Source organism: Pituophis catenifer, unplaced genomic scaffold (assembly GCF_029215685.1).
Source record: "Pituophis catenifer annectens isolate HBS135680 unplaced genomic scaffold, rPitCat1.0.hap2 SCAF_3, whole genome shotgun sequence".
Taxonomy (NCBI): domain Eukaryota; kingdom Metazoa; phylum Chordata; class Lepidosauria; order Squamata; family Colubridae; genus Pituophis; species Pituophis catenifer.
Window position 1 is genome coordinate 152,818,698 of NW_027256883.1, and position 22,046 is coordinate 152,840,743.

General features: G+C 36.0%; 1 protein-coding gene across 1 annotated transcript in view; it reads left to right on the forward strand.

The window, feature by feature from the left end:
- Positions 1-22,046, forward strand: part of GLIS1 (GLIS family zinc finger 1) — a 235,176-nt gene that overhangs the window by 192,668 nt on the left and 20,462 nt on the right. Inside the window, exon 7 of the mRNA XM_070939534.1 lies at positions 10,344-10,494. Coding sequence (XP_070795635.1) covers positions 10,344-10,494 — 151 coding nt within the window. The remainder of the gene's footprint in view (positions 1-10,343; positions 10,495-22,046) is intronic.

A 22,046-nucleotide genomic window follows, 5' to 3' on the forward strand; every position in this document is an offset into this window, starting at 1 on the left:
GGGAATCAAATTACGCGTTGGCTAAGACACTGAGCTTGTCGATCAAAAGGTCGACAGTTCACCGGTTTGAATCCCTAGGACCGCGTAATGGGGTGAGCTCCCGTTACTTGTCCCAGCTTCTGCCAACCTAGTTGTTCGAAAGCACATAAAAAATGCAAGTAGAAAAACAGGGACCACCTTTGATGGGAAGGTAACAGCGTTCCATGTGCCTTTGGTGTTTAGTCAGGCCGGCCACATGACAATGGAGTCATCTTTGGACAGCACTGGTTCTTCGGCTTTGAAACGGAGATGAGCACCGCTCCCTAGAGTCGGGAACGACTAGCAGATATGTGGAAGGTGAATCTTTACCTTATACATAGCAGACTACAGACTTTAAAAAAACATACCATCAAATCTTCTATACCAGTGATGGCTAACCTTTTTGCCGTCGCGTGCCAAAAGCGGGGGGAGCATGGGGGGTTGCGTGCCCACATACATAATTCAATGCGCCCTGCCCTCCCGCGCATGCGCACGTAACCCCACCACACACACTTCCCCCTGCTTTTGGCACGTGATGGCACAATGGGCCCAGTAGGCCTGTTTTTCCCTCTCCCCAGGCTCCAGAGGCTTTCTAGGAGCTTGGGGAGGGCAAAATCAGCCTTCCCCATCCTCCCGGAGGCCTTCCAGAAGCTGGAAACAGCCAGTTTCCCGACTTCTGGTGGGACCGGAAGGCCTGACAATCAGTTGGCTGGTGCGCGCATGTGCGCTGGAGCTGAGCTAGGGCAACACTCGTGTGCCCACCATTCTATTCTCTTTGAAAATAATATTTTCAATATTTTCTCTTTGAAAAAATAATATTCTAAATTGCTTTTTCAAAGAAATTATAGCATAAGGAATAGGGTACTGCTTATTTAGATTACCTAGAACCGTTCTCCTTCAACTAAGGCTGCCGCATATTTTAAATATGCCCAGGACAAAGCTAGCATCTGGAGATGTTTTCTGTGATTCTACTCCTGTTATGCTGAATTTCAAAGCAATCCCATGTGCTTAGGCTAAAAGGGGAGAATATTTTAAAAGTGTTCTAGTGGTTGCTGGTTTTGCAGTGCTGCATTTCAAAATCATTAAAGTGAATGCAGTACTGCTGCTTCATAGAAAATTTAGATTCCAAATCTTTATGTGAAAAGAACCAAAAGAACCTAGTTAAACCAGGCAGAGAAGCCAGCTAGCCCTGCTCTCTGTTGCCAGCAAGAGCCAATTGAACAAATACCTTCCCTCATTCCCAACATGTTACTGTTATAATGAAATTGTTTCACATAATTTATGTCCATATGTATGATAATTCTCTATGTGAGAGCTATTGCTACCATATCAGTTTTACAAGAGACACTAGCTCACATCTTTCTAATTAATTTGCTATAAATCCAGTTTGAAACACAGATAGAAGAAAAGAATCAATTCAGATAACTTTGAACGTAATACTCTCACCTGAAATTTAAAGTGAAATCTTTGTAAAATCCAAAACTTAGTACAGGGTATTAACTTTCTGGAATATGAACCAACAGTTATAATGTTTGAGATAGTGGTGAATCTCTGTAGCTCAGGTGTAGGATGAGGTGAAGGTTCGTTCTCCAAGCTTGTGGGTTGGTTTCCAAACATTTTGTTACTAGGCTAGGTAACATCTTCAGGAGAATTTAGGGGATGTCAGTGTTGGTGTTCTTCTGTTTATAAGGGCTTCATGTGGTCAGTAGGTCATGTCAGGTCATGGGGAGATCATGTCAGGTGTCATGTGATGGGTTTTGTGATGGGTCAGGTGTGGCTTATGTCAGGTGAGAGTCATGTCAAGATCTATCATAAGACCCTCACTTGAAGCGACTTCCCCATCCAAGACCTACTGATCACACGAAGCCCGTATAAGCAGAACATCGATACTGACATCCCCTAAATTCCTCTGAAGATGTTACCTCGTCTGGTAATGAAATATTCAGAAACCAACCCACAAGCTTGAAGAACCAATCTCCATCCTCAGTTAAAATGTGTTTTTTTAAAAAATATTTAATAGATATGGATAACATTTACAAACATGATATGTTTTCTGAGTGAGTGAAGCTTGCCAGTTTTCAGACCAAAAAAATCAGAATAGTTTTTATGATACATTACAATAAAAGAATGTACACATTGATATTTGTGGATATAGTGGGCCATTAAAGTATAAAGGTCTAGAGGAATGGACTTTGAAGATGGCCAGTTTTGCAGAGATGGCGAAGATTTCAGCGTATTTAAAAGATTGCTCACAAGAGACTTATGAATGGGAATGGAAAAGGTGGATAGAATATGTTCAGAACAAATACCAAACTAGAAAGTATCAAATAGCTTTTATTTGAAAATAATGTATTAGAAATATTTTAATGTAAAGAGACAAAGAGGAAAAATTATATAGGGGGAGGGATGGGTTCAGGTTTATTTATTAGTGTTATTAGTTATGAGTATGTAATAGGGAAGTCTGGGGGGGGAGGGTTAGGGAGGGTTAGGGAGGATGGGAAGTTTGGGGAGGGTGGTGGGGGGGTGAAAAAAGGGGTGAAAATGTAATTGTAAAACTTTTGCAATAAAAAAAAAAAAAAAAAGTATAAAGGTCTTTTTTAGGAGAAACTTTTAAACTATTTTATTTTTTAGCAAATGTGACTGAGTAATTGTTAGCCTCTCCTGAGAGAATAAAGTTTCCACAAATTTATCCAGAATTGATGGAAGGGAAGGATTGTGCCAAAGAACCTGGCAGAGAGTTAAAAGGGATTCTTCTTTTCCCATTACTTTAGAAGCAATTTATATGAATGTGACGTATAGTGTAGAGATGGGCTTTAAAAAGTAATCTGCAAAATTTTGGAAGCGTAAGTGGAATGCAAGTGCTATTATTACTAAACAACAGTTTTAAGTAGTTTTGTTATTTTGGCAGAAATGAACAGTATTTTTTGCAGATATTAGTTTAAAGTGGGTGTGAAACACATTATTGAGAGAGGTGTAGGAACAGCATTTGTACTCATTAAAATATACCACAAGAAGTAAAGGAGCCTTTTGCCAGTTCATAAGCATATAAAGAAGTACTTGTTGCAAAACTCAGTTTTTTAAAACAATTGACACGCAACCAAGATTTTAGCATTCAAGGCGCTTATGCATGGTATAATGGGTTGGAGCTTTCTCACTCTTTCGTTGCAGAGAAATGAAGACCACAGTTGATCACTATGGCTTTTGAGTTCAGCAGTCCATCTAACGCAGGGGTGTCAAACTCGCAGCCCGCGGGCTGGATGTGTCACGTGCTGGCCCCAGCCCCGCCCAGTTTAGCAAAGGGGAAATGTCACATGATGCCGTGAGTTTGACACCCCTGATCTAACATCTCCCTGCTTGTAAATTCTTCCAAGCATTCCTCCCCTTACCCACTTTTAGGCAGAGAGGTGATGTTTGTTTACTCACTTTGCTTCATGGGGGAACCCAGGTTGATTGATAGGGTTTCTTTACTTTATGAGCAGGAGTACAGAAAACAGCACTTTTGGCATGATAGTTCTCTTCCAGCTACTTATAACTCAAATATTCCCTTTTTAATTTGCAGACAGGCAGCATCTTCAGGAAAAGCAGTGGAAAGCAGATTTTTAGTGCTGATAATAAACCAGATTCTGAACATTCCTACTTGCACTTTCAGTCAGATTCAGATAGTTATAAATATAATGAAAGGGTATATAGTCACTCCTTGTGTAAAAGCAAAGTTGTCAATCACAATCTACTTTTTATGCTCTATTCTACCTTTGCTGTATGTTTGTGTACATACTTGTCAGTTCAGTGGTGAAATCTAAAATTTGTTACTACCGGTTCTGTGGGCGTGGCTTGGTGGGAGGGGGTAATGTGACTGGGTGGGCATGACCAATTTTTTTTTTAACTTTTAAAACCATTTTTTCTACAACCTCTTCAGCGAAGAGGTTGTAAAAAATGCTTTCAAAAGGCTCTGACGATCCAAGCTGAGTTGCCTGATCGGCAGAGGCTTTTTAAAAATCCTCTCCCGGTCAGGCAACTCAGCTTGGATCGTCAGAGGCATTTAAAAGAAAAAAAGGGATTTTTTTTCTTTTAAAAGCCTTTGACGATCCCAGCTGAGCCACGTGATCATCAGAGGCTTTTTTTTTTACTTTTAAAAGCATTTTTTGGCCAAAGAGGTTGTAGAAAAAATGCTTTTAAAAGTAAAAAAAAAAGCCTCTGATGATTGTGCGGTTCAGCTGGGCATGGGGGGAGGCAGGGATTTTTGCTACCGGTTCTCCAAACCACCCACCCCCATTGCTACCGGATCGGGTGATCCGGTCCGAACCGGGAGCATTTCACCCCTGATACTTGTGGAATGTACTCCCTAGTTGCAGAAAGCAAAAACAGCAAATGTGCTGCTTTAATCTGGCAAGATTAATGTAAGGCCCAACGTACCAAAAATGACATGTATACTTACTTTTGAGTAATCATAATCATAAGTTTATTTGTCAAGCATATATAAGATAACAGGTAAAAGTATAAACATAATTTGAATACATGAAAAGAGTAAGTAAAAAAGGAATATTAGGACAGGGACAGTAGGCACGCTGGTGCATTTATGCACGCCCCTTACAGACCTCTTAGGAATGGGGTGAGGTCAACAGGAGAGAGTTTAAGGTTAAAGATTTGTGTGTTTGGGGAAGAAACTACAGAGTCAGGTAGTGCATTCCAGGCATTGAGTACTCTGTTACTGAAGTCATATTTTCTGCAATCGAGTTTGGAGCGGTTTACCTTGAGTTTGTATCTATTATTTGCTTGTGTATTGTTGTGGTTAAAGCTGAAATAGTCATTGACAGGAAGGACATTGTGGCAGATAATTTTATGTACTATGCTTAGGTCAGACTGAAGTCGGCGTAGTTCTAAATTGTCTAAGCCCAAAATTTGGAGTCTGTTGGCATAAGGTATTTTATTGCGGTTAGAGGAATGGAAGACACTTCTCGTAAAATATCTCTGCACACTCTCAATTGTATTTATGTCCGATATGCAGTGCGGGTTCCAGACAGATGAGCTTTATTCAAGAATTGGTCTAGCAAATGTTTTGTATGCTCTAGTTAGTAGTACAACATTACCAGAGAAGAAGCTACGCAAGATTAGGTTAACAACTCTTAATGCCTTTTTGGCAATATTGTTACAGTGGGCTCTGGCACTTAGATCTTTAGAAATGAGTACTCCAAGGTACTTTATTTTACTGAGTAGTTATTTACACAGTTACTGTGTTCACCTATTGACAGAAATCTTACCAAACTAAAGCAACAGTCTGCTGACTACTAGATATGCTCTGTGACTTTCTAGGGAGGGTCTGCTTTCACTCTTTTCCTGAATATCAAATATTCCAAGCTTCATGATCTCTTTGCTCTCTCTCCTGCAGCTCGGGACTGCATTCCACAACTGTCTGTGGCCATTTTTATCTGATTCTGTATTGCCTAAATCACTTTATTGTAGTTCTAATCATTTTGGAATAACTTGATTGGTTTTGAAGAAGACCCACATTGCTTCAGATGAATGTACAATCTTCTCTGAAGTAGCTCACTGTGATTTAGAATAGTTTTCAGCAGATCATATTTTAGAGTGTTAACCATCCACTAGGCTATGTTGACCCCAGTTTTGAGATGTTTGTGGGATTTACAGGAAAATAATACTGTGTTGAGAACTTTTGTTTTGTTTGCTTTTTCTGAACTTGCAATTTTATTTCTTTTATCTTTGCAGTTACTTGGCAGAATTCCTAAAAAGCCTTTAGCCCAGATGATTATGTTGCTAGTTTTCTAACAGATGTTAGTGCTAAAGGTTAAGCCATTTAGATTTTGATGGATTACATGTATTTATAATCTGAAGTGGTTAATGTGTTAGGAAAGCATACACACACACACACACACACAGAGAGAGAGAGAGAGAGCGCTAAGATTGGGGTGAAATCCAAAAAGGTCTGACAGGTTCTGGAGAACCAGTAGTGGAAATTTTGAGCAATTCAGAGAACTGGTAGCAGAAATTTTGAGTAGTAAATACCACCAAATACCACCTCTGGCTGGTCCCAGAGTGGGGTGGGAATGGAGATTTTGCAATACTCTTCGCCCAGGAGTGGGGAATGAGGAGGGAATGAGGATTTTGCAGTATCCTTTCCCTGCCATGCCCACCAAGCCACACCATGCCCACCAAGCCACGCCCACAGAACCGGTAATAAAAAAAATTGGGTTTCACCACTGGCTAAGGTATATACCAGGAGTCTGCACTTATGCAGCTTAGGTGCAGGATATTGTACTTAAGTAAGTGACTACTCCTCATTTAAACATACACAGAGGAACTAAAATAACTAAATATTTTGGTCTTTAGGATCTGTCCAGGAAAACAAAATTTTAGCCTATGTTACAGTGACCTTGCTTTACTATAATTACATAGTTTCTGCAGAACAGGCAAATAGTAATTTGCCCAGAATACCAGTTAAAAGTATTTTCTTCAAATTAGCAGCATTGGATGTTTCTTAATGAAAATAATGGATTATGTCCTAAAATAAAATTGCTATTTTATTTCATTTCATTTCATTTCATTTCATTTCATTTCATTTCATTTCATTTCATTGAGATGTTATTTATCAATGTAAGCAAATAAACCTAGTATAAACTGGAATGTGTACCATTTTAAAAACCTTGTCAATCCTTTCAGAGACACTTTAAATCTTATGGGAGAAAAGTATAGCCCCTTTTAAATCTAATTTTCCAGAAATAAATAAGTATGAAATGATTGATTTTTAGTGCCCAATTTATGAATGTTTATTAGAATGCCTACCCAGGATCCCATGCACACAATCAGAGTGTGTTACAAATATTTATATATTTGCTTTCTATCCCACCTTTATTATTTATACAAATATTTCAAGGCAGTGAATGTATCAAACACATTTTCCTCTTGCTGTTTCCTCCACAACAATAATCCTGTGAGGTGGATTGGGCTGAGAGAAAATAACTGGCCCAAGGTCACCCAGCTGGCTTTCATGGCAAAAGCGGGACTAGAATTCATGGTTTCTGGCCTTGTGCCTTAGCCACTGGATCAATCTGGCTCTCTAATAATTAATTAATAATTAAATAGACACTGTGTTGTAAACATGAGAGATCTTTGTTAAGCTGTCAATAAAACAATCACTGGGATGTTATCACAGTCTAGTCATATTCATTGTGACCTCATCTCTGAAATAAATGTCTTCCTTCTGTTCTTACCTGAGATTTATACTGTTATTTGCGAGCAAAAGAACTTGGTATGTGTTTAAACAGCTAATCCCAAATACATCAAATTCTTTTTTTTTCTTTACTTTATATATAACACTTAAATTCAAGTGTTTTATATATGATACTTAATACCAAAGAAACTATACATGCTACATTCTAGTAGATACCCCCCAGTGTTGAGAAAACTTATAGAAACAGTTTTTTTGTTTTTTGGAAAAGACTCAATTTATTTGTTGATAAGAATCCATACACCTCAGCAATCTGTAACTGCAATCTAGGTAGATTTTTCCTTTCCAGAGTTTTATAATAATCATCTTAGTGTTGTTGACAAAGGCTGCTTCGACATTCCTAGATAGAAATGTTAGTTCTAGAATTACTTTTTATAGGTCCATAAATTCAAGACAAAAATGTATCAGCTGTATGACAAGCCCATACTCTATAAACTAATGTTCCATCTTCTGTATTACATTTTTAATATTATGAAACCAGCTGTTGGTAAGCATTCTCTGAATTGTCCAATAAATTTGAAGTACTGTTGTATGAACCATATTTGAGATCAAAAGAAGCTTGTTTCACAATTTTTAAAATAAATTGCCACTGATTTAAAAAGACATCTGATTTTTAAGTTTGCCTACCTGTTAGCTTTTAGGGATTAAAAAGAAATGGTACCCCAGATGTATGTCTAGACATTGTAGATAAACTAATACTTTCAATCTTTTTTCTTTCATAGAATTAGCTAAAATAATTTTCTGATATCTCATAGTAGTCAAAACAATTCATCATGTTAAAGATAGAAGTTAAAACTGCAAACTTTACTTTGATTTCAGTGGATGCCCCATTTTTGCACAGGATAAAGGAAAATAATATTTAATGTGCAAATAGATGATACCTGTTAAAACAGTCAACTGATTGTAGTTGTCTTCAATCAGGGTATATGTAAAAACATTAACAGTATAGTGCAAATTCATTCCACAAATAAGAAACGTCTCAAAAAATAACAAGTTTACCAAGATGTGTACAAAAACTAAAATTGCCTTTGTAATTGTGAATAGAATAGAATAGAATAGAATAGAATAGAATAGAATAGAATAGAATAGAATAGAATAGAATAGAATAGAATAGAATAGAATAGAATAACAGAGTTGGAAGGGATCTTGGAGGTCTTCTAGTCCAACCCCCTGCCCAGGCAGGAAACCCTACACCACTTCAGACAAATGGTTATCCAACATCTTCTTAAAAAATTCGAGTGTTGGAGCATTCACAACTTCTGCAGGCAAGTTGTTCCACTTATTAATTGTTCTAACTATCAGGAAATTTCTCCTTAGTTCTAAATTGCTTCTCTAAGTAAAGTAAAATTTAAGTAAAATTTTAGTTGTTGTCATAGGTTGAGGGCTATCTGTAGTATGAATGATAACGCTGACACAACAGCAGCTTTGATAATCTTACTTCTGCACACGTGTTTCAGCTAAATCCTATTGCACTCCATAACTATAAGATTGTGTCTTAATTTCCAAATCGTTACTCCTATGAAAGTACTCTGTTGCTTGCAAAGTATTTTTCTTTAGCAAACTTACATCAAAGAAAATTATTTTTTGTCATATTATGAAAAATTTTGAGATTTTTTTTTTTTGCCATATTATGTTGAATTATTAAATGTACCATTTGGCCAGGATAGGTAGGACTTACCTAAACTACTTTTAGACACCAATTAGTGTCTCATCTGATTGTTATAAGACCTAGATGCCATGGTACCATCAGAAGCAAATCCCAAATGTTATTGCCTATAGTACCTTCTTTGTTTATGTAAACTGGTTCATTTATTTATTCAGAACTTCAACTTTTCAGACAGTATAAGCTTTCTGGAAGTGAATGGCTCTGTATTTTTCAGAAATATGGACATGTGCATTTTTTTTCCTTTTTCACCTCTTATATTTGCCATTTATTTGATTTATATTCCAATCAAATAGTAAAATAGCAGCAATGTGATGTCTAGGAATAATATAATAATGTCATATAATCAATGTAATGTAATACAATATAATATAACAGATTCTAAAATGCTATATGAATGTTTGCCTATGGATTAAACATACCAAGATGCCCTAAGAAAGAAATTTTGGGATCAATTGTGGTCATAAATTGAGCATTGCCTATATACCAGCTTTAAAATAATGCCTTAGCAAGCTAACATTCTTTTATTTCTGAATAAATAACAAATAGGACAAAAGTTTTTATCAGTGCTCATAAACATATCAGGAAAGACAGATTCAAATTCAGGACTGACCTCTAAAAACCAATCAAGAAATTATATGAACATCAGTAAGAGAGTGTACAACTCTAGTGACTTACATATCTTTGAATGGTATAAACTAACATCCTTCAAAACTCAAACTGGTTTCCTGAAACTTGCATTTTTAAATCCCAGTTTGCTGACTTAATCTTCCTGTTAACAGAACTGGCTTTAGAACAAACAGATGGACTTGCACGTGATGTACATTAGCGCTCTCCACATTTTCATTTTCCCATCATATTAATTATAAGTGCTCCAACCACAAGCCTTTTCTTATAGAGAGAGAAAGTTCTTTTGAGAACATATGACAAGTTATTACAAGCTGTTAAAGAAAATGTTGTTTTATCATTTTATTCTCTCCAGAGTGCAGACAGTATAATGGATTCTGCCTCTGTTTTCATTTATATTTCAGACACCTGTGTGATTTCAGGATATTATAATTTATGTTGCTAAGTGACTTTTGCCCCATTTTACAACATTTCTTGCCACAGTTGTTAAGAGAATCACTGTCGTTGTTAAGTTAGTAACATGGTTGTTAAGTGAACTGGTTTCTGGAAGATACCTTCATTCTCATTCTCAATGTAAGACAAAGTTCCTGTTCATTGATGATAGGTAGCTTAAGATGAATGATTATGAAGAGATATTACAACAGTGCCACTCTTTCTAACCAAATCCAGGAAGAAACTTTATAGAAGTGAACAACTTAACCTATTACAACTTGTTTGAGACATCTGTGCTAAAAAGATGCTTTTTAGGGGAAGTATAAAAAGTTTTCACTGACAAACATTTTATTTCCTTAGGGATGTATACTAGTTCCAGCACAAACCACAATGGACCATCACCTAGCCTTCTACCACCGCATCAGAATGTTCTGTCGAGGCAACATATACTTGAGTCAGCTCTCACTAGTGCACATCATCATGTATCATCCATAGAAAGTGATGGAGAAGGGTATGTAATAAAATATTTTTCAATTTTTAATGTTCCAACTTTCTACCTTTCGTTTGGGTCTCCTGAACTCAAGAACAGGAAAGATCTTTGCATGCAATCATATGTATTCAGCCTGCTACTGCCTGTGAAGCTTCATTGACTGGCAATTATTCTTCTATTTGAAGAAAGAAAAAAATAGTTTTCTCTAAACTCTTTCTTAAAGATACATACTGGAAAAGTGAAGGACAAAAGACTGTCTCTTTCTGAGCTTCATTTGTAAATCATATTAGAGTGGTGGGACACTTAGAGAGCTATTTTTCTAAGAAATCAAAATGGATCCCTAAAGGGATGGAAGATTGCCTAAGACTTATTGCTCCATGAAGCTTGTAGGGCAGTCCTGTTAGATTGTGGTAACAAAAAAAATCTTTGAAAGTCTTGATGTACCCTTTCAGACTATCTAATTATTTTAAAAGGTATAAGATTTTGTGTAACTTACTTCATCAGATGCAAAGAGCCACATCTCTGTTTTCTCCCTGAAACTTGAGCTTTGTGCTCATAATTTCCCACGTCCTCTTCTCGTGTGATTGAGTATATGCATTTTGGGAATTACATTTTCTTTTACATTAAATGTGGGTAAGTGGGGATACATATATACACACTTTCAAAAGGTACTTTTGAAAACTACTGTTATGTGGTAAAATTGGATAAACTGAATGCCTCTGAGTTCAAAACAAATTATAGATGGCAGTGTTTTATTTCAAAAGTATACTTAGGAAAGAGGTTAAGATTGTAGCTTCTAATGATGACAGGCCTTTAGGGTGGAGAAAGAGAAAATTATATGTGACCCATAATAATGTCTATAACTGTATGGCTTACTAAACTAGCATCTATCAGCCCTATTTGGATAGTGGGAAAATTAAGTTTCCTGAGGTCCGGTAATTTTTCAGACATTCAAAAACTGAGTGTATTTAAAGAAAATACAGCTTCCATCCAATTTCTATTAGAAAGTTTTCCCATACTGCAATTATAAAGGCTTGTTCTTTTGGCCACCCAGCTTTTGTTCCATTTTGACTTTTCTCTCATAAAAAAACTGAATCACACGCTGCAATAATTTTTAGTTTTGAGAAGTAAATAAAAACTGGAAGAAACTGTTTCAAATGTGGAACTTGTAGTTGTTCCCTAAACATTATTTAAAGGAAAAGGTTTTGCTTCTGAGTCTGTTCTGATATTGCCTAATTATGCTTGGGTTCCAACTTGTTAAGCAATGGAGTGTTAAATGTTATTAGCAAGGATAAAATGCCAGTCTTTACAGAATTGCAAGTACAATTTTAGATCATAGGTCAAAGATCTTGCCTTCTATCGGTTATGAGGGAACTAATAACTTAATCTGAGAGTTATAGTCCAGCTTCACATTCAGACTGTTATCTGAGGAAGGAAGATTGACTGATTTATATTTATCAGAAGGCCATTATATACATGCACACACAGACACTTTTTAAAATAACTTCATCTGCTTACCATATCATGGAGTACTAGATTAAGTGATTGACTTCTAGTCAACAGAAGGAATTCTAGTTTTTCAGATATACTCTTTATGACCTTGTAAATTATTTTATGAAGTAGTATGTCAAGTTATTTTAAAAAGTGTGTATATCCATGCAAACACCCATGTATATTATGGCCTTCCTATTAATATAAATCGGTTGATGTTCCTTCCTTAGAAAACAATCTGAACATGGGACTACAGCTCAGAGTTTGTGACTTGCCAAGGATCAGTAAAGACTAGAATTCTTTCTGTTGTAACATTCCACTTGAGGGAGTAGGATATTGGGAATACAAATAGGGGGTGGGGATTTTTTGTCCGTTTTTGTTTTTCTTTCTCCACTTGCTTCCTCAGGTCTTCATTATCGCCTCTGGTTTTCCCTTCCCATTGTCATGATACTGATTTTGATCCTTCTTAAGGAAATCGTTTATTTCAAGAATCTTTTTCTTAGTTATATATTACTGATTGATTTATTCCTTTCCATTGATGTAATCTCTATTGTGTCAAAGGCATATGAAACAAGCCAAGTGATTTCACTTTTTATTGGATGTTCCTTCTTAAGCTTCAGGCAGCAACAAATTTAATATTTATTGGCTTTGACTGTTACTGGATTGAATTTGGACAGAGAGAGATATTGCTAAACATTCAGTGGAAGAACATGCTAATCTAAGAAAGGAGCCTGAGTGGCACAGCAGACTAATGCTTACTGTTAAAGGTAGTATTTAGCTTCCAGCTGCCTGCAATTACTGTGAGTTCAATTCTCACCAGGCTCAAGGTTGCCTCAGCCTTCCATCCTTTCTAAGGTAGGTAAAATGAGGACCCGGTTTGTGGGGCAATAAGCTGACTTTGTATAAAATATACAATAGTATGAAGGCTATTGCTTAACGCATTGTAAGCCGCCCTGACTCTCCGGAGAAGGGCGGCATATAAATCAAAAAAAGAAAAAGAAAAGAAAAGAAAAGAAAAAAGAAAGAAAGAAAGAAAGAAAGAAAGAAAGAAAGAAAGAAAGAAAGAAAGAAAGAAAGAAAGAAAAGCAAATAGTGTCAATGCGCTTTTAACTATGCTTTTTTTTCAGAAGCAAGTTTAATATTTAATTAATTCAGAATTTATTTGTCTGAAAACTAGGAATGTCTGAAAACTGACAAAACACACACTAGCATATATTAATTTGAATACTTTTTAATGAGATTTTTAAAAATCTAGTAATCATATTGATGGTAGAGTGAATTGTTCTAAATGCAATAAGAAATATATAAAATTATACTACTGGCCTCTCAATTTTTGGGGTGCATGCAATTTTATTAAATTGGAAAATATTTTATTTCAGATTATGGTGTGTATATGATAACATTATATGCCACTAGTTTATAATGTTATAATGATCTCACTATGACAAGATTTGTTTTAGCAACAGAATTGGTGGTGTTTTTCCATCATAACGAGTTTTGCAATAGATTCTGCTTACACAGGCCCACATTTCCTGTGCTGAATTTTGAAGTAAACCGCCAGTTGTTTTCAGGACAAGGCATTCTCTATAATCCTGCAGTTTTGTATTTGGGAATACCTTAAATCAAGGAATTGCAGTGTTGTGGAAAGGTATAGTAGTGAATAGTATATTAATTCTCTCTTTAATTGATACTTAGCTGTTGTCATTTGTTGAAGTAAGCTAAGTAGAATGGTGTTCAGACAAATCTTAAATATACCACCAGAATAGTTTTTCATAGCAAATTAAGGGATTGAATCTTTTCTGAAGGGCTTCTGAAGATTAGGGATTCTGGGACTCTTTCTGAATTCATAACCGCTAGAAGAAGATCTAATGGATTCTGTGGCATGGCTTTTTATCAGTTGGTATCACATCCTAATCAGTGGTGGAATTCAGCTAGTTTGCACCACTTCGGGAGAACCGGTTGTTAACTTTCTGAGCAGTTTGGCAAACTGGTTGTTGGAAGAAATAATTAGGGCAGAGAACCGGTTGTTAAATTACTTGAATCCCACCACTGACCCTAATTCTGTCTGGAAGTGGATAATCCACCACGATTCATGTTCCACGTCTATTGATATAATGTACATGGGTATGCTTTTGAAGATAACCTATCATTATCTAGTGTAAAATATAATCTTGAGAAACTTCATTCGAATTTTGCAGCCACCTCTCACTTAAATCTTTTCTACCTTTTTACTAGCCTAATTCAAAATTGTGGCTTGAATTTACAAAACAAACTGCTTTGGAATCTCAGGTGATTCAATGCACCCTTTCACAGATATCTACCCAAACTCCAAAGTCATTTATAAAAACCTTTCCTGAAGTAATACTACAATATTCATGCTTCAATAGTAGGAATAATGACTTAGGCAATAGGATTGAATCTGGATTGTTCACAAGTGAAATTTGTTCCATGTGTTCTCATTACTATTGCTTTGACAGCATGTGCAGTTATTTTTCTATTTCCAGGATTTCAAACTAATCTAGTAGGTAGATATATTCTTTCTAGGTTAAGATAACTTTTATAAGATCTTATTTTGGGCCTTGTTATTCTCTGATGATGACTACACTTTATATTTGCATAATTGTACTAATTTTATCTTGCAGAGTAGTGTTCTTTTAGTGATTTACTGTATTTTATTGCGTACATTGTATATCTACAGAGACTAGAAACACTATTTGATACACTGTTGAATACTGTTATTAACAACAATAAAAAATGCCAAAATAAATACTGTAACACTCAGATTGCTTTGAGCTGTCTAAAACCACAGGAGAATATTTTGTGGCAGAAAATGCACTTGAAATAATCACACAGAAAACCAATACTATTACTTGCTAAACACAAAGCTGATGTCCCTTTTCAGAGTTTTCTGCAATCTTTTTAGGGGACTGTATTCATTCAGGTTATTGGAATGTTGTACTTTTGTTAATACAGGGTGTCCTCACTTACAGACTACAGTTGGGAACTCTGTTGCTAAGTGGTACAATTGTTAAGTGAAATACAACTTCCTGTTGGCTTCCCCATTGACTTTGCTTGTTGGAAGCTGGCTGCAAAGGTCGCAAATGGCCATCATGTGATTGTGTGATACTGGGCCATCGTGGATGTGCCCCAGTTGCCAAGCACACAAATTGCGATCATGTGACTACAAGGATGCTACAACAGCCACAACTTCATTCATTGTTGTACATCTCCCTTTTTTGGTGCCATTGTTAATTTTGAATGGTTGCTGAATGAGTGGTCAGTAAGTGAGGACAATCTGTAGTAGATATATGCTCCATCAGATAAAAATGTGTACTGATTACTGCACAGATTCGATCTGTGGCCATCGTTTTCTACCTGCTTTACCCTTTTGGTAAGCTACAACATTTGCCTCATTTATCACCTCTCAAGGCTTGTTGTTGAAGTATACGGAATGTACAAAATTTGTGCACCATGAGCCAAAGTGATGACAGGGTTGAATTCCTGAGCTTAAGTCTTTGGGACAGAGCAAAACGATTGCTATCACAAACTGTAATGACTAAATCATCAAATATGAAAGAAGCCAAACACCACAAGATGCTGAGCACAAGAAATCTACTCATGTTTGACAGAAAGGCTAAGAATTTGATTTAAAGCCTTCTTTTTTTAAAAGCAACAACAAAAAAGGCCCTTGTTATTTTGTTCTTTGCCAAAGTCAGTAACAAGGGCAGCACTCAGTTTTCCCAAAAGGTTTTTAAGACGTTTACATAGTTTGACAAAAAAATATTTAATTTACTTGAAAATGATCTAACAAAATCTGACTTCATTACCAAATATATTTACCCTGGCTACATATGAGAAGTATTTATTTCCCTTTAATAAAGAAGCATGTGACGCATAGAGATCAGGTAACTTTATACCAATTTATATTAATATTAATTAAACTATGTTTTATTTAGGAGCAGTTTGACATATAAAAAGTAGTGTTTGTCAAGTTAGAGTTTTTTGTTATTGCTTTTAAAGTTCCAGGTAGCAATGTGCTATATTAACATCACTTGCACTTGGCCAGTTTGATCTGTAGAGCCTGAAAATGTGTCTGTGTGGAAAACCTGTAGTCCTCAATTTACAACCATTAATTTAGTGAAGTTACAAGGTATTGAAAAGGTATTATGACCGTTTTTCACACTTATGATGGTTGCAGCATCTTCATGGTCACATGATCAAAATTCAGATGCTTGGCCAGTGTCCCAGGGTCATGTGATCACCTTTTGTGACCTTCTGACAAGCAAAGTCAATGGGGAAGCCAGATTCACTTAATAACCATGGCAAGAAAGGTAGTAAAATGGGGCGAAATTCACGTAACAGCTGTTTTGCTTAGCAATGGAAATTTTGGACTCAGTTGTGGTTGTACATCAAGGACTACCTGCCCTTCAATTAAAAATCGAAGCTAAAGAAGATGGGTGTGGTACCTAGGTATGGTTAAATATGTGCCCCAATGTATGCACTAAAACAATATTTCATGTTTCTCAGCGCTTGCCCATTGTGATTCATCTAGACAAGCTAAATGGTTATTTGTAGCACTACTTCATTCTTCATAGAAGAGTAGAATTGCCATCTTTAGCAAAATGAAAACCTCTACCTGCAAAGTTATTCATAACTTATGCCATAGTGAGCAACCATCTTAAAGGAAAATATTCCTCATAAACATAATTGCAAAAACAAATAATATTAATAACAGAATAATAGAGTTGGAAGGGACCTTGGAGATCTTCTAGTCCAACCCCCTGCATAACCAGGAAACCCTAAACTATTTTAGACAAATGGTTTTCCAATCTCTTCTTAAAAACCTCCAGTGTTGGAGCATCCACAACTTCTCGAGGCAAATCGTTCCACTGGTTAATTGTTCTAACTATCAGGAAATTTCTCCTTAGATCTAGGTTGCTTCTCTCCTTATTAGTTTTCCATACATTGCTTCTTGTCCTGCCTTCAACATTAAATGAGATGGGTGGCATATTTTATGTATGTATGTATGTATGTATGTATGTATGTATGTATGTATGTATGTATGTATGTATATATTTCAGTATTTTTATATGATCATTTATATCTAGAATCTCTTGTTTGGAGGACAACATGATAAAAAAAAAATCTTATGATAGATTTTCACTTAAAAAAGAAAGTAGATATAAGCTGGTACATTTCCCTGGAGCAAAGTCTCCTAAAATTAAATAGGACTTATTTCTGCATAAGAAAAAAGAACTGAGTTTTTTCAAAGCCTATTTGCTTTTGCCTCTAATAGCCTTGTATAAATAAAGCTTATAGAGAAACATCTATACCAGTTCCAATTTTGCTTTAGAATGAAGTTAAATATTTGGTGCATTTTGTCTGTGAGGCACTTCAGATTTCTAGTTAACAACCATTCAAGAGGAAAAAATGTTACAAGATGATAATATTGTCAAATTATAGGGATTCAAAGAAAAGCATATTTCTGTCAAGTGTGATAGATGTATGTGTGAAAGAACAAAATGACAACTGGAGCTTGTTAAAAGCTTCAACTGAATCAGCATTTAAGTCATTAGTGGAATAGGCAAGAATCTTTATATGGATAGGGAAAATTGATGGATCCCATGTGTATAGTACTTTTTTGTTATCTGAGTTTAGTGGCAAAGCTTTAAGGGATAGATTTAAAATAAAGAACATTTGGTAGGATTAGTGTGATACCATAATTGGGTGTGGGATCCAGCAGTTAGGCTTTTACTGTTTATGAGAGAAGAACGGACACAGAACTTGCTCAGAACATAAGAAACTGACACAGTATGGAATCCTCTTTGCTAAATTCAAAACACATGGGAATTCTTTTTCATTTCTGTGAACGTTGAGGAGCAATCTTGCAATCAGTGAGGAAAAAATGAATACCTAAAATAGGATTTGGCCTAGAGTTATGTTAGCATTTGGGAAATAGATAAAACTTTTATCTTTTGTCTGGCAGAGTGTAACTCATGCCTCACTAATAGGATTCTTGAATATAACAGTATATAACCCTATATGAGGGAGATGGGCAGTTATGAAGTTTGATATAAAAAGTTTGAAGTTTTATAAATAATGATTTCTCTGGTAGAATGTTGGTTTTTTATAAGCTAAGCTCTCAAAAAGATTAAAAATAAGTAAGATTTATGGAACTAAAATTGACACATATACACAGATAACATGCACACACAAACAGTGTATTTATTGTGTTGTACAAAGTAATTTTAATTAATTATAGCAACTATAAAAATTATGTTACAAGTATTACAAAGTCCATCCTGTGTGGCCCTCAGGCTCAAAATATCTGATCTAGCTAGCCTTCCCAAATCTGATATTATCTGATATTATATTATCTTTGATAATTTCCAACCAGTCCAATTCTGAGTTGTAGTCTAATAAGCAAAGTAGGAAAGGGACGCGGTGGGTCAGTGGCTAAGTTGCTGAGCTTGTCGATCGGAAGGTCAGCAGTTCAGTGGTTCGAATCCCTAGTGCCGTGTAACGGGGTGAGCTCCCGTCACTTGTCCCAGCTTCTGCCAACCTAGCAGTTAGAAAGCACATAAAAAATGCAAGTAGAAAAATAGGGACCACCTTTGGTGGGAAGGGAATAGTGTTCCATGCACCTTTGGTGTTTTGTCATGCCGGCCACATGACCACAGAGATGTCTTCGGACAGTGCTGGCTTTTCGGCTTTGAAATGGAGATGAGCACCGCCCCCTAGAGTCATATGTGTGAGGGGAACCTTTATTTTTACCTTAAGCAAACTCAAAATTTCTAAACTCAAAATACCCTAAGCTCTTTCAAACATCCATCTAATTTTATGCATTGTTGAAAAGTTTTGAAATTTCTCTAATGTGGAGATGAAAGCTGCCCTCCCATAACCACAAATATTAAATCGACATTGCTTATCTTAGTTTGGAATATTCACAGTTGATTATGCTTAATACTGGATATCCAATTTGATGTTACAATGTCTAACTAAAAAGAATACTTTTTAGTTAGACATTAAACCTGGCAGGTTTAGAAACCAAGTTTGGACCTCTTTTTGTTTCGATACTATTTTTTAAAAAAGAACAAAATAACTCCAGAAAAATAAATATCTCTGCAAAATGTATATGGGTGTGCCCAATTTCTGAAGCATTGAGCCTTTTCTTCACATTCATGAGGAAGAAACACTTGTTTTATCTGGTTTATTTTTGCTTCCAGCTGCAGGGGATGATGTCATGAAGGTAAGATAGTTCAGATACTGAGGGATAGTAAGGAATGAAACAGGATTCTTAAGCACAAATAGCACCAATTTTGACCCTTAATTTCCACACTCCAGAGTAGGACAAAGTCCAGTTTTTAAGCCAATGAATTCCTGCATTAGAATTCCTGTAAAAGAGGGAAAGGAAGTGGGGAGGGAGGGCGGGAGAGACAGAGAGACAAAGACAAAAAGACAAAGACAGGCTAACAGATAGATTTTGGTCCAACTAAATCTATGACTATAAGAATGATGTGGGGGAATTACCAAAGATATCAGCTGCCCAGAGTGTGAACTCCAATTGAAGGTATATGATACAACCCAACAGCATGTTTGTTTCTTACTTACAGTAATGTAATGCAAAAAATAAATAAATAAAATATTTGGAAGAGAAAATGACAGAGACTGATTTAGTAACATGCTATTAAAAGGAATGCTGCATATTCTGTAAAATGAGGCAAAAGCACCTGGGACTGATTAGTAGTAAAGTTCACCAAACTTCAGATTTTTTTTTCTTTTTCTCCAGAAAGTCTATGGTAAAACTATTTCCTGAGCTTATGTTGACAGAAATTCCCCTAAGGCTAGACCTAGAAACAAAATGCATAGAAAGAAACCAAGCACTCTACAGAAACCTAATTAGGACAGCTTTGCACTTCGTTTTTAATATTATGGGAAGAGATGAAAATCAGTGTTAAGGTGTGGGGGTTTTCTTTTTCTTTCCTGGCCTTTTTTCTTACTTTCTTTCCACTTACCTTTGATATCTAGAGCTTATAGCTACATTGAAGTCTTCATAATTCACCTGATTTACATTTCATCATTTACAAAGTAGACTTTTAATTCTCTGTATACTGCTTGTTCATAGAACATTGTTTTACCTAAAAATTGGAGGGAGAAGTGGCGTAAATGTTGATTGCTTGATTGCTTGATTGATATGACTATACCACTCAGTTCAGTAAAACTTTTTGCAGTTTACAGAGAATACAGGAAGTCCTCAACTTACAACAGCTCATTTAGTGACTGTTCAAAGTCACTTATGATTATTTTTCACACTTACAACCATTGCAGTATCCATATGTGACTTGACAACTGGCTCGCATTTGTGACAGTTATGGTGTCCCAGGGTCATGTGGTCAGCTTCTGACAATCAAAGTCAATTGGGAAGCCAGATTCACTTTACAACCATGTGGCTAACTTAACAACTGTGATGATTCACTTAACAGCTGGGGCAAGAAAGGTCGTAAAATGTGGCAAAATTCACTTAAGAAATGTTTCACTTAGAAACATAAATTTGGGCTCAATTGTGGTCATAAGTCAAGAACTACCTGGAAGAAAGATCTGGAAAAAAATATTGAAAAATTCAGTGAGATGATTGGCAAAACAATCAAAATAGACAATACTTAATTCCTGAATCCTCGATCAAACATTGTTAATGTAAACTTACAATAAAGTAAAATTAATCCATCTGGTCATACTTCCTGTTTGGACCACCTTACATGGCTGACACGAATACATTTTGCTCCTGTCAGCCTTACAGACCAAGAAATTAGGGAGGGACACATTTGCCATGTCCCCTTCACTAAGCTACCTTGCCTAACCATCCCTCTGGCTGGGGCTTTTCTCCCTATCTCCTAAGGCCATTTCCACACACCATTAGAACAGCAGAATGGGTAGCACTCCAAAAATGTTGGCCTCTGTTCAAATCTGAACTACATACATCTTAATGTAACCTTCCACAAGGCATCACAGTTATAAAAACTGTCCATAAATAACTATCTTGCAGGTGCTATCATACACCAATCCTGTAGAGTATAGAGACTTTTCTTCAGGATTGATTGATTGTAATAATCCTTCTTTCATCTAAGGGGCTCAAGGTAGCACTAATATTCTGTGAAAATATTCATTCCGTTTGTTCATTACAGAAATCTGAAGTAAAAACTGATACATCAGGGGATAATGTTTCACAAGATACATTAAACCTCTTGATAATTTTCATTTTTATACTGTAATGTTTATGTTTTCTGAATGATACTTTTCATATGACTAAGCAGACAACCCTAGGAACCAACTCAAGATTAAAAGGAATGTTTGGTTACAATTGCCAGGGAAGGATGATTTGACAATGTGTCCTTGACATGCTGATTGGCAAACTAGCTGTGGGCTGGGTGTATAAGTGGTTCCAAAATTGCTCATCAACTATTTCTTATCAATTCATGTCTTATAGAAAGTCTAATGTTAATATTAGTTATAAACTAGCTTTCAAATAACCAGTGACTTTTGGTTATTTGTCAGATAATGGGCTTGAATTTGTGTGATAATTTCAGATCCTGTGATTTTCTTCTGGCCTATCTCAACCATTCAGGTCATGGTTGTCCCAAAGGTGCTTTTCAAAAGGCAACCAGACTTCCTTGATTTTTTTCCTTGAAAACATTTTGCTTCTCATCCAAGAATCTTCTTCAGTTCTTCTAGCAACCTATGTTTCAGGAATTAATTTCACATGAGTTTGGATTGAATGTAAATGTTCACTTGTGTGCTTCCAAAGCATATGCACAATAGGAATGTGTATCCTTCTACATTTTGTATGTGCTTCTTATAAAACAGACTCTACAGCACAATTGCTGGGACCATATTAATTAAGTTAGATCAAGCCATATGATAGAAACCATTGCTTAATTTAGTGGTTTTGTCCATATCCTGATTGAGATACACAATAACATTGTTTGGGTTCTTTGAAAAGTTGTAGTACGAGATTCTGTATGGTGCATATTTCCTTCACCAAAATAAGCTTTTGCCACAATAGATTGTTCATATTATATCAAACA